This window comes from Spermophilus citellus, assembly GCF_964194105.1.
Source record: "Spermophilus citellus genome assembly, chromosome: 5".
NCBI lineage: Eukaryota > Metazoa > Chordata > Mammalia > Rodentia > Sciuridae > Spermophilus > Spermophilus citellus.
The window spans coordinates 90,208,615-90,222,709 of NC_138186.1; the positions used below are offsets into that span (position 1 = coordinate 90,208,615).

Sequence of the window (14,095 nt, forward strand, 5' to 3'; positions counted from 1 at the left end):
GAATTTGTTTCACAAGGAAATATCAGTCTACTGTGCCTCTATATCAGTTTTATTTAGTAAATGGTAGAAGGAATAAGAATGACTCTTCCTAGGATGAAACTTTTTTTATAGCCTTAATGACTATGTCATTGAATGATTTTAAATTGTAATGCAATTTTCTTCCTAAGAACACAAAAGGTGTCCAGGGTGATTATCTTAATATGCCCTCATTCTGTTCCTATGATGTTTCTAGGATGAGGCAAAAAAAAAAATGAATATGTTGTGAGTACTACCAGATTAATTAGATAAAGAATCAAGGCCAGAACTGGGCTTCTGGTTGGATGGATCTTCTCCCTGTCTCATTCTTCCCCATTAGACTGTAAATTCTGACAAATGAGAGTAGGATTTCCGAGGCATGGAGACTCTGAATATGCTATGGTAATCAGGCAGCATGCACTAACATTTTAGAACTATACTTTGCTTCCTCTTAAACAGAGAAAAACAGAGAACATTTTCTTTTGTCACTGTAACATGTATAATGCAACATGAATAAAGCCCTACCTGATTTTCACATTTATAGGGAAACTGGCATTACTGGAGATTAGTGCCAGGAAGGAGAAATGACCCTGTTATCTCCGTAATGGCCATAGTGTGCTTCACAGGGGAACTTGCATCAATAGGAGTAAGTGGTTATTTACTTGCAGAAGCTTTCTATTCAAGTTATTAATATAGTTAGGCAGAAGGAACTGGAAAGTGCATATAGGAATGTAGGAAGGTCATTTATGGGTTTCAGTGTTCATCTGCAACATCATATAAATCTGTATTTTCTTAGATACATGTGCAAGAACACACTTGGTTTTACACCTCCATTTCTTTGTGTATGTTCTTTCTATATGGAATGACCTCTGTTTTCTCTGGTAAGGTGTCTGTCTCTAGGACCTCCATCAGTTGTACCCTCCTTGGTGAAACCTTGGTCTTTATAACTGGGTTGGTGCCTTTCTCTGTATTCTTAGAGCAGTTTGTTCTTGTTGCCAATATCAGGTTTTCATTTTTGGCTTATAATCTCTTTCCATCTTTATAACTCCTGGTTGAGTCTGTGCCTCTCTGTAGTGTGAACTACCTTTTAAAATTTCAGTCCAGCATCTCACATGATGCCTACATATACTGGGTACACAGTCATCATTAATTGAATAAATGTATCTTGTACATAGTGTATATGCCATTACACACCCTGTCTCTTTCAAAACTATGTTCAATGTGGATTATTAGAAGAAAATTGGAAGAAAAAAGGAGAAGGATGAGATATAAAGTGATAAACATGAGCTAATTCATGCCATGAATATCTAAGTGAATGTGTAGTATGCACATAAATTCATTGCATGTACAAGGAAGCATATATGTGGAAATTTTATAATGCACTTTAAAAAACTATACTGTCTGATTCTTTTATATATATTTTTTTATTTTTCTAAGTACATACATCATTATGTACTTGGTGCTGAAGGATTTCTCTGTGGAGTGTTCATTAGTGCTGAGATTTGAATGTGATCAGCTTGTGGTAAATGGAGTGGGCTCAGTTAGTTCCACTTCTGTGAACATAAGAATCTGTAGCATGACCATACACAGTGCTCTTTAGCTCCTGAAGAACTGCTCTGATGCTAGTTGCCTGCTCTCTTTCTGAAAGCACAGAGCAGTGGGGTAGACCTGCAGGAATGTTAATATTAAATAATAACCTTCTCTTGGAATAAATAGTGTTTAAATTAATGTAACTACAAAGTACCTCTGAATTTCAGCTTGCTCTCCAGGTGATTTGTTTGCCAAGTTTAAATAAATGAACATATTAAAATTGTGTTCTTATTTTCCTGCTGTCAGGATTAAAGCGATGCAAATTTAAATAGTTGTTTTTTGTTTTTTCTTAATATAAGCCTCTCCCTGAGTCTAATTCTCTGCATGGCGTATTTTAAGTAGAGAGTAAAGCTTTGTTTGCTATGTTATTCCTTAATTAATTGTTAAAATACTGAGGACTTATTATTCTGGGTAATTTATTTAAGACAACAGTCACTCCCTGGCAGCTTTTTAAAGGAGATGGTCCAAGATGCTAACTAACCCATTTGTTTTGCTATGCTATCCCTGGGAGTTCTGTGTTCCAAAGATTTGCTAATCACCAGTTGGGAACTGATTTACAAGGCAGAAAATACAGGACTCTTGAGTGGTGCACTGATTCATAAGCAAGCTGGAATGTGTACTGGCTTCAAGCGTTGTCTACTGGCATGCAGATCTTGCTGCCAGCCGACTTGATGATGGAAAAATGCCTGCTTGCTACCTCTGGCCAGATGTCATCAGTGTTGTTCTTGACCCTCACATTGGTTAATTGCTAAGTAGAATATGCTACTCGAGTTGAGTATGTCTCCTTGACTGTTCATTTGTCCAGCCATTTGTCCATCCATCCTTTCATCCATCTATAGATCCAGTACTGGGATCAGGCTATCAGGGAATGGGTTGGAATTAATATCTGGAAACATTGTTTATAATCGGAATTAGCTGTCATTGTCTATAAAGAAACAGATAGTGAATATTTCAGGTTTATAGGTCATTTGATTCTCTTAACTACTTAGCTTTCTGTTGTAGGTCGAGAACAGCCATAAGTAATATGTGGCATGGCTGTGATCCAATGCAGGGTTGTTTACAAAAAAAAAAAAAAAAAAAAAAGATTTGTAAACAGTAGCAAAGCAAACAAGTAGATTGCTTGTCCTTGGATTAGACAGTTGAAGTATTGAACTCAGTATAGGTTGTGTGATATGCAAAAAAGTGTTTGTATATCACACAAGCTACACTGAGTCCAGTGCTTTAATAAGACACTTTAATAAAACTTTGATACTTAAATGTTTTCTACCATTGTTTATGATATTTACCTACAAGAAGTAATTGTATAGGTTTTGCCATTTTTCTTTTTCTTTTCCACTTAAACATTAATCATTTAAAGTCTACTCAGTTCTCTCTGGTACTGGTTATTGATATGTCATTGGATTATTGGATTGGAAATGTAAGAAAAAAGGAATAAAATTCCAAAGTATGTCACTGTAATATCATTAAATTTAGTAGTTTTGGTTGTAAAACTGTATTTTGACATGAAAACATTGCCAAGATATATTGCTAAGTAAAAAAAAAAAATGTCGATTGTTAAAAAGGTTCTGAGCAATGTGATTCTATTTGTGAAAAGAATAGAATAGGCCTATGTGTATTTGTACTTATATATTATAAATACCTGAAAATATAACAAGTCAGAGCACTTAGTTTTCAAGCAAATGAAATAAACTGTGCTTAGTTCAAATAAGGATGATTTATTGAAGCATACTGAATAGCTCACAAATCTCTGATGTGCCTCAGGTTAGCCATAGAGGCCACATATTTAGAAGCAATACAGAATAACTGGTTCTGCAAAGATGCCCCAGTAAGTGTCAGTGAGCACTTTGCTGCCTTCTGAATCACTGATGCCACTGCCTGGATGATGAATTTTCCTCCACTGTTTCTACTCTAGAGTGGATTCTGGACAGTTGCTGCTTTTTTGTGTAATCACCTTCCAATTCAGAGTCTGCTGTAGGTGAATTTGATTGGCAGAACTAAAGTTTTGGACCTAGCTGCAAGGGAAACTGGGAAAGTGAATATGTGGAACTCACTTCTGTAGTGGACAAAGGGTCCTGCCTCATAAGGAGGGGGATTTACCAAATGCAGGGGAAGGATTCAGAAGTTCATTGCTAGGAAGAATGGGAGCTGTGCGCTGGAGACACCAGGAAATTGTTCACATTGGTTACTTCTGGGCAGAGGAGTTGAAAGGCCTGATGCGGGAGCCCAGGGAGGGCTTTTACTTTCATTTTAATTTTCTGTGTTCTTTGTATGTAATAATATAATAAAAGGACTGTGGGGAAAAAAAAACAAAAACAGTTTTTCCTTAAACTATTATAATATTCTCAGAACTTAAGAAAATTCTTCAAGCTAGGCACTTTCTTCAACTTCCTACTTTATACAAAATACATGTATGAAGATGTGAATTTGGTGTCAACATACCTTATATATAATCAGAGGTATGATAAATTATGATAAAATGGTGTATTAAGAATTGTAATGCAAATATAAATAAATAAATAAATAAATAAATAAATAAATATTTGAATAAGTAAAAAGATTTACTCTGCAATTTCCCCTGATTCAATCAGTTCTATACTATGTGTACCTGGTTGGGCAGAAAAATCATGAAATTTTTAAAATCTCTGGCATACCAGTGGTGGCTTCTGCTTTTGGGTTGGTGGAGCTGATTTTTGAGGACTATAATATTCAACTTTGAAAATTGAGTGTTATCAATTAGTATAATTAATGAAGTGTTTATACAGGCAAGGTGTAAAAAATAAAATACACTTAAAAATTTGGTTCTACTATGTGTGTTTTCCATAATTTTTTTTATCTGCCCCCCATATATTTGCTGCTTGATGGAAAATTGGTGTGAAAACTTAATTTGGCTCAATAAAGTTTTAGCAAATATAGTAACAATTTTAAAAAAAACCTTTTAAAAAGAACAGCTTCAAGTTTATAGAAAAAAAATGAAGATAGTAGAGTACTCATCCACCTGCATATCCAATTTTCTCTATTATTTACATTTTATGCTGAAATTGCTGCAATTAATAAACCAAAGTTGACACATTATTATTGGTTAATGCCCATGCCTTATTAAGATTTCCTTAGTTCATAACTAAAGTCTTTTTTTCTGTTCCAGTATAGCTGATATATTGTATACATTTGCATTGTATATATTTAAATTGTTCTTATTAATCTGTATAGCAATGTCATGGAACCATATAATAAACTGCTATTTCTATTTAAAATAATGTATGGAATTTGGTAAAAAAATAAAGTTTTGTCATAGTGAGGTTCATATACTTTTTCATGCACCAATGTCACATGAGAAAATAATAATTAACCTTTTGTTTCTCCCCCCAATGTATTTAGTGGAGCAGGTTCCTGTAGAACCATACAACATCCCACTGTCGCAGGCTGAAGTCATACAGGAGGGGAGTGATGTTACTCTTGTTGCCTGGGGCACTCAGGTCAGTAACCTTGATTTCCAACTGTTAAAGCCCATGTTGTGCTTGGGAAGCCCTTATTTTTAATCCTGATATATGAAGAATTGAAAATTATATTTTCTTTTTTTCAATCTGTCTTTAGTTGTTAATGAACCTTTATTTTATTCATTTATTTATACGCGGTGCTGAGAATTGAACCCAGTGCCTCACACATGCTAGGCAAGTGCTCTATCACTGATCTACAACCCAGCCTCGATAATTGTATTTTCTTTATATCTCAAGTCTGTTTGGTACCACTGATGCTGCTCCCTATCAATTTTATTAAGGTATAATTGAAAGATAAAAATTATATATATTCAAGATATACAGAATGTTGATTTGGTATATGACTACATTGTGAAATCATGTGACAATCAAATTAACACAATTATTACCACATGCTAGTTGTGTGTGTGTATGTGTGTGTGTGTGTGTGTGTGTGTGTGTGTGTGTTGAGACACTTAGAATTTACTCTCATTCAATTTCAAAGAAATAGTATAGTATTAGCTATAGTCATCATGCTGTACCTTCAGTACTCAGAACTTACTTATATCTGAAAGTTTGTGTTACTGATTTCTGATTGGGGTGAGGTACTTATTCTGTTATATTAAAATATATAAGCATGTGGTGAAGTAATTAAAATATGTTGAATGTTTGTAAAAATGTTTTCATTAAAAATCCTTTGATGCACATTTTGCATATCCCCACCACTTATTGCTGCACTTATCTTTTTCATCCCCTTCCTGCCATCCCTCATTAATTTGCTGGCCATGTGGATCCACCCAGTGGTCTAACCACAGAATCCTATGCCTTTCCCTTTTCCTGGGACTTCTCCATTGATACCCCTTAGCTTTACCTAGTATTTATGGTCATATTTCTCTACCTCTAACTTTTTTTTTTTTTTTTTTGAGATGGCTGCCTGCTACATTGCCCAGGACAATCTTGAGCTCCTGGGCTCAAATATTTCTCCTGCCTCAGCCTCCCAAGTAGCTGGGACTATAAGTGTGTACCACTGCACCTTGTCACCTCCAAGCTCAGGACATTTTATGTTTGGTTGTGGACTCCTATCTCTTACATTCCTCTCTCTTCTTTTAAAGAAATCATCAGATTTTCTGTGCTAAGGAAAAGCTATTTAAGAAAATTTAAGACAGCATCATGTAAACACAATAACAAAAGTCATTTGCAGTGTCAGAAGCTCCTCTCTCCACCTGATTTTGGCTTTGAGCTGCAGTCCTTGTGGCTTATTTGCAGTGAGGTAACTGCTGCCTGGGGAGTCACACTCATTGATGGTGCTCATGGTGGTTGTGCTGAACCTTTTTTGTCCTCCCTCAGATGACTTTTTAATTCCCATTCCCCGATGGTGACCTTGTTTCTCTTTTAATGGGGTGTGTTTGGTACTACCTCCCATAGCTTACTCTCCCTTACACCCACCACTTTTGTGCTAATCTTTCCCTTCTTCCTTTAGTCTTTGAAGAGGAAGCGTCTGGTTTATTTATTTATTTTGTAGCTAGCAGTACAAATCTGTTTCAGATTTGTTCCATTCTGTTCCATTTACTATCTCCAGGATTGGACCTGTTAGCTAGTCCCTCTCTCCTGCATGCTCAGTGCCTCCTTTCCATGTTGCTTTTATTAAAAGGGCACATCTCTTCACTCTTTGAACAATGATTTCCCCCTTAAATGCCATCATATCTTTCTGCTCACTTTTATTGCTAAACTGAACTACTGTTTTCTACTTACATTTAAGTTAATTATTTAACTTCCCATATGTCTTTGTACTTAGGAGTTATGTTACCACTAATGAACTAAAACTGTTTTTTGTAATTTTCTAATCTACATTTTAAACCAGCCCTTTTCCCATTCTTAGGTATAGACATTAGCTAATTTCTCTATGAAACCTGTTTGTTTTTAGCTTCTGAGGTACAGTGACTCCTATTACCCCTTTCCCTATCTCTTTAATATTTTGTTTTTGTTTTGTTTTTAGTGAACCCTTGTTCTGCTATTTCCCTTAAATGCTGGTGACCTACAGGGTTCCATGATTTTTGCTTTTTACATCTCTCTTTACATGCTTTTCCTACAAGTTCTATTTCTGTGCTTTACTTACCTTCTGTGTGCTACCTTTGGAATCAATATCTCTGACATTGGCTTCTTTCCTTTTCACTAAGAAGGCCTTTACAGCTGTTTTCTAGACATCTATATTTGATTATTTTGGGTCAATATGTCTAAGACAAATTTATGAATTCTCGGTGCAGATCAGTTTCTCTGACTGTAAACAGTAGCTCTCTGATTTTTAGGTTTGAATCTTTGAATTTAGTCATTCTCTGCATACTTTTCTCCTTCTTCTAGGTTCATGTGATCCGGGAGGTGGCTTCCATGGCACAAGAAAAACTTGGGGTGTCATGTGAGGTCATTGATCTGAAGACTATAATTCCTTGGGATGTGGATACAGTTTGCAAGGTATAAATATAATGTTGATAGAACATCATTTCTTCAAGACATTGTGTCATACTTATTGGATATTTGCAAAGAATTGTTTTGTGGTGGTGAGCTGCATGAGCATTTTCACCTGATTTAAAATTTTTAAATTTGTAGTGTGAAAGGAATGAATGCTGTGTCATCAGCTTAATGCCCAAGGAATCAAATTAGAGTTTTTTTTTTTCCCTCTGACAGTTTTCTCTTTAAAATATTACAAAACTGAGCCTTTCATGTAGTCAGCTTGGGGTGAGTCATGTGAGCTATGAGGTGTTGCAAATAAGGAACTTTATCGTGGGAGTTGAAATCACCTTTTTTTTTTTTTAACTTCTTATTGGTTATGGCTCAATACGTTCAATAAGCAAGGTTTAATTTAGCCAGGTAAATGGTTTTGCTGAATTTTCATGCATCTTCTCTCCAGAATTGATGGGGATGGATTATTTTTTTTAAAAACTTGCTTTCTTTATATCGCCTTAACATTGTGGATCACAGGGTGTTGTGTTGTAGGATTCTGGTTGCTCTGACTTAGAGCTTCTCTTTATCTTTGGCCTGATGAGAATGATCTTGTTCTTCCTATTAATGGGATTTACATAGTCCTCTCTCAAGAATATCATTTAGTTCTCATATACTTGTATATAACAGTTATCTTCTAATGTCGAGATAATTAAAAGTGTATCTGTCCTCATATTGGCATATAATAAAATTTAAGCTCTGTGATGGTTTCATCTTTTTAAGTCTAGGTAACAATCACTTTTTTTGTTTAAATTTCCTAATGGAGCAGGATCCTAAGATCTATAGTATTTGTGATTTATTGTATATACTGTTTTTAGAGCTTTAGCAAGCTCAAAGCTATTGCATGCTATTTCTTATGCTATATGAAAATAAACTGTGGACACTACTTCTACAGATGTTTTTAGGTGAAGATTGTTTATAATTTAGTGGAAGATTAAAGACTTGTTACAGTAAATGTTTTTGTAGATTCATTGGCATCAGCAGAACACTTGACAGGATTATAAATGATTTTGATTTCAACAATCCTAAGCCCTCATGAGTGTAGTTGCAGTATTTCAGGTTGAATTATTCATAGCTGCATGAAAATAATTTAATGCTTTTTTTTAAGTCATTTTTAGATCAAGTCAGACCCTGGGTGTTTTCTTAAATAGCCAAATGCTCCAAATTCTGGTTAAATTGGAGCTTGCCTCTTGTTTTTAACACATTTGAGTTTGTGTTTTTAGGGTGGATGGTACTTCTGTATGGGGATCTGATGTTTTGTCCTGGAGTGGTGATGTATTCATATGTGATCAGGGCAAGCACTTTTTTTAGTATACATATTTCTATACCTTCTACATTTAAAATGGGTTTGTAGTATCTTACAGTAAAATACATAACATCACCCCAACTTGGTAACCATGAAAGTAAAGAGAGGAGAGAGAGAGGAAAAAAGAACATGGTAATTATTTATGTTTGTTTCCATTTGCTTTTTCCTTCCTGTATTAAATTTATTGGTTGCATCTTTTATGGTCCTGGAATGTCAACCCAGTGTCCTTAGGGCTCTGTCCTACTAGGAAAGATGAAAGAGGAGGCTGGAGTCCTCTACTGCATGAGACAGTGATGCATTAAACCTTGGACCTGTCAGTCTCATTTTCTTAGTCTTCTATTGGAATCCTTTCATCATGTTATTTTCCTGCTTGATGACCCTCCAGTTCTGACAGTGAAAGCCAGCCTGTCATTTCTTGATTACTTGGGTCTATTTGGGACTCTTTTTATTGCTGATTGTGGTACATCTTCTGTTTTTCTTTCATGTATCAAAAGAGAAAAATTTTGGTAGTAAGCTTTTTTCCTTAGGATTTGAAAGAAGAGGGCCCTATAGCCAAACATTCGTATTAAAAATGATAGCTTTTTTTAGTTTAACTAAAGTTAGGCTTCTCTTCTTCATCTTTATGAATTCTATAATAATCAAAATTTGTTTTTATGGTTCTCAGTGATATCAGTTTTTCTAGTAGGATAAAATTCAGCTCTATTCGATGTATGTTAAACTTGATACCAATGTACATCTTTTGGAATGCCTAATCAAAAAAAGCCTACTAAAGGTAAAAATGATGTGTTGAACACATTCAGTAGTATGCAGTATTCCATAAAGTGACTCTAGGACAGTTGAAAAGTTCATACTTTTTGCTTAGTCTTGGTGTGTTTGTTGTTTGGAAGATATGTATATGAAAATATTGTTTAAGGATAGACAAAGCAGCAGAGATTTTGAATGTTGTCCAGGGAAGTTACAAAACTGGAATTATATAAAATAAACTTTGTAGAACCAAAAAATATATATATACTTGATGATAAGAAGTCAGCTGTCGGGCTGGGGATGTGGCTCAAGCGGTAGCGCGCTCGCCTGGCATGCGTGTGGCCCGGGTTCGATCCTCAGCACCACATACCAACAAAGATGTTGTGTCCGCCGAAAACTAAAAAATAAAATATTAAAAATTCTCTCTCTCTCTCTCTCTCTCTCTCTCTCCTCTCCTCTCTCTCTAAAAAAAAAAAAAGAAGTCAGCTGTCCCAGTTATTCTTGGGTTATTAGTGAAGTGTAAATTTTTATTAGGTTATAATCAAACGTATGTTACAATTCCTATTGTGGCAATGGATGTGACAGTGAAAGAGTATGTAACAAACTAGTAAGACTATAAATTAGGCTAGTCCAAAAGAAGGAAAGGAGATTTGTACAAAAAACAGGTGGGTAAATAGAAAACTTCTTGTAAGATGAAAGATATAAACCTCCAAATAGAAGTAATTAAATAAATACAAATGAATTAAGTAATTATAACAATTTTGTAAATGAGTTATAGGTTAAATGGGCAAATTCCTGGGAAAGTTAGAATCATTTAAAGTTGGTAAAAGAGCTATTAGAAAATCTGAATTGTCATTATCTGTTTAAGACATTAAATCCATTTTCAGTAACCTGCACGCAAAGAAAACCCTAGATTCATGACTTTACTGGTAAACTCTATAAAACACAATCTTTATGCAAACTCTTATTGACAGTGGAACCAGAGGGGCAACTTTTTTTTTTTTTTTTTTTTGTACCTGGGATGTAACCTAGAGGTGCACTGAGCCACATCAGTGTCTTTTTATTTTATTTTTTATTTTAAGAGAGAATATTGCTAAGTTGCTTAGGGCCTCACTAAGTTTTGCTAAGGCTGGCCTTGAACTTGCAATCCTCCTGGCTCAGTTTCCCAAGTCACTGGATTGCAGGCATGTGTCACTGTGCCTGGCTAAAGAGGAAGCTTTCAAGTTCTTTTTGTAAGGCCAGCATAATCTTCATATCAAACCTATAGTACCGTATAATAAAATAAAATTATAGATAAACTTTTCTTATGAACATAAGTAATGTTCACATTCACAAACCAGTTTATGAAATTTCCCAAGTTAAAAGAAAACAAGATAAATAAAAATCTTGCAATATATAAACAACAGTTATTAAAATTCCATATCTACTCATGATTACAATTTCTTGGCAACTATGAAATGGAAGTGAATTCTTTTATTCTGATGAAGAGTAGTCACAAAATGCCTGTAGCAAAAATAATATTTTCTAGTAAAAATTGTGCAGTTTTCTCCTTGAGGTCAGGACTCTCTAGGGGAAAATATAGTGATACACATGTCAGAACTTTCCACAGAAAATTCCAAAATATTATTCAGGAAAATCAAAGATGCAAATAAACTGAATTCAATTTAGTTTGAGTACCCCTTATCCAAATGTTTGGGACCAGAAGTGTTTCAGGTTTTAGTTTTTAGATTTGGGAAATTTGCATGGATGTTGCCAGTTGAGCTTCTTTGATTTAAACATTTAAAATCTGAACTGTTTAAGTGGCAGGGTATAAAATCAACACGCATAAATCAAAGGCATTCCTGTATATCAGCAACAAAACCTCGGAAATGGAAATAAGGAAAACCACTCCATTCACAATATCCTCAAAGAAAATAAGATACTTGGGAATCAACCTAACAAAAGAGGTGAAAGATTTATACAATGAAAACTACAGAACCATAAAGAGAGAGATAGAAGAAGATCTCAGAAGATGGAAAAATGTACCCTGTTCATGGATAGGCAGAACTAACATCGTCAAAATGGCAATATTACCCAAACTTCTCTACAGATTTAATGCGATGCCAATCAAAATCCCAATGGCATTTCTTGTAGAAATAGACAAAGCAATCATGAAATTCATATGGAAAAACAAAAGACCCAGAATAGCAAAAGCAATTCTAAGCAGGAAGTGTGAATCTGGAGGCATAGCGATACCAGAGGTCAAACTGTACTACAAAGCAATAGTAACAAAAACAGCATGGTACTGGTACCAAAACAGGTGGGTAGACCAATGGTACAGAATAGAAGACACAGAGACTAATCCACAAAGTTACAACTATCTTATATTTGATAAAGGGGCTAAAAGCATGCAATGGAGGAAGGATAGCATTTTCAACAAATGGTGCTGGGAAAATTGGAAATCCATATGCAACAAAATGAAATTGAATCCCTTTCTCTCGCCATCCACAAAAATTAACTCAAAATGGATCAGGGAGCTAGGTATCAAATCAGAGACACTGCGTCTGATAGAAGAAAAAGTTGGCTACGATCTACAAATTGTGGGGTCAGGCTCCAAATTCCTCAATAGGACACCCATAGCCCAAGAGTTAACAACAAGAATAAACAAATGGGACTTAATTAAACTAAAAAGTTTTTTCTCAGCAAGAGAAACAATAAAAGAGGTAAATAGAGAGCCTACATCCTGGGAACAAATCTTTACCCCCCACACCTCCGATAGAGCCCTAATATCCAGAATGTACAAAGAACTCAAAAAATTAAACAATAAGATAACAAATAACCCAATTAACAAATGGGCCAAGGACCTCAACAGACACTTCTCAGAGGAGGACATACAATCAATCAACAAGTACATGAAAAAATGCTCACCATCTCTAGCAATCAGAGAAATGCAAATCAAAACCACCCTAAGATACCATCTCACTCCAGTAAGATTGGCAGCCATTATGAAGTCAAACAACAACAAGTGTTGGCGGGGATGCGGGGAAAAGGGTACACTTGTACACTGCTGGTGGGACTGCAAAATGGTGAGGCCAATTTGGAAAGCAGTATGGAGATTCCTGGGAAAGCTGGGAAGGGAACCACCATTTGACCCAGCTATCGCACTTCTCGGACTATTCCCTGAGGACCTTAAAAGAGCGCACTATAGGGATACGGCTGCATCAATGATTATAGCGGCACAATTCACAATAGCTAGACTGTGGAACCAACCTAGATGCCCTTCAATTGATGAATGGATAAAAAAAATGTGGCATCTATACACAATGGAGTATTATGCAGCACTAAGAAATGACAAAATCATAGAATTTGCGGGGAAATGGATGGCATTAGAGCAGATTATGCTAAGCGAAGCTAGCCAAGCCCTAAAAAACAAATGCCAAATGTCTGCTTTGATATAAAGAGAAAAACTAAGAACAGAACAGGAAGAAAGAGCATGAGGAAAAGACTACAGTAAACAAAGACGAATGGGGGGAGAGAAACGGAGAGAGAAAGGAAAGCATATGGAAATGGTAGGAGACCTTCAAGGATACATAAAATTATAAGAGGTTATGAGGGGCAAGGGGGAGGGAAAAAAAAAGGGAGAGAATTGAACAACAGCAGGGGAGGTAGAGAGGGAAGATGGGAGGGGAGGGGAGGGGAGGGGGGATAGTAGGGGATAGGAAAGGTAGCAGAATACAACAGTCACTAATATGGCATTATGTAAAAATGCGAATATGTAACAGATGTGATTCTGCAATCTGTATTTGGGGTGAAAATGGGAGTTCAAAGCACAATTTGAGTCTAATGTATGAAAGATGATATATCATGAACTATGTAATGCGATAAATAATCAATAAAAAAAAAATAAATAAAAAAAAATAAAATCTGAACTGCTGGGAAATCCAAAACTTTCTGAGCTTTACTTAGGGCTCAAAAAGTTTCATATTTCAGAACATTTCGGTTTTGAGGTTTTTGGATCAAGATGTTCAACCTTGTACCCTGTTAACGGATTGTCAGGCCAAGAATAGCCATGACAACCTTAAAGAAAAAGATTGGAGGTCTTAGTTACCAAATGTCAAGATGTGTCATGGCTGCAGTTATGACAGTGCTGAACTGGTATACAGGTACACAGATAGAATCCAGAAAGAGATCTGCTGGATTGAGGACAAAGGTGACATCACAGTTCACAGTGGAACAGCTTGTTTTGTTCAGTAAATGATGTTCATTAATTAATGATGATTTCATGAAAATTAACCCTTACCACACCACCTTCAATTCCAGATGAATTGAAGATCTAATTGTAAAAGAAAGAATGATGAAGTCCTTGGGAAAAAGCATAGATAAATTTATTTATTTATCTATTTATTTATTTTTGGTATTTAGAGTTGAATGCAGGGGCACTTTACCACTAAGCTACATTTTCAGCCCCTTTTATTTTTTATTTTGAGACAGG

At 35.5% G+C, this 14,095-nt stretch overlaps 1 protein-coding gene across 1 annotated transcript in view; it reads left to right on the plus strand.

The window, feature by feature from the left end:
- Positions 1-14,095, plus strand: part of BCKDHB (branched chain keto acid dehydrogenase E1 subunit beta) — a 195,978-nt gene that overhangs the window by 63,630 nt on the left and 118,253 nt on the right. Inside the window, exons 7-8 of the mRNA XM_081295967.1 lie at positions 4,981-5,078; positions 7,437-7,547. Coding sequence (XP_081152093.1) covers positions 4,981-5,078; positions 7,437-7,547 — 209 coding nt within the window. The remainder of the gene's footprint in view (positions 1-4,980; positions 5,079-7,436; positions 7,548-14,095) is intronic.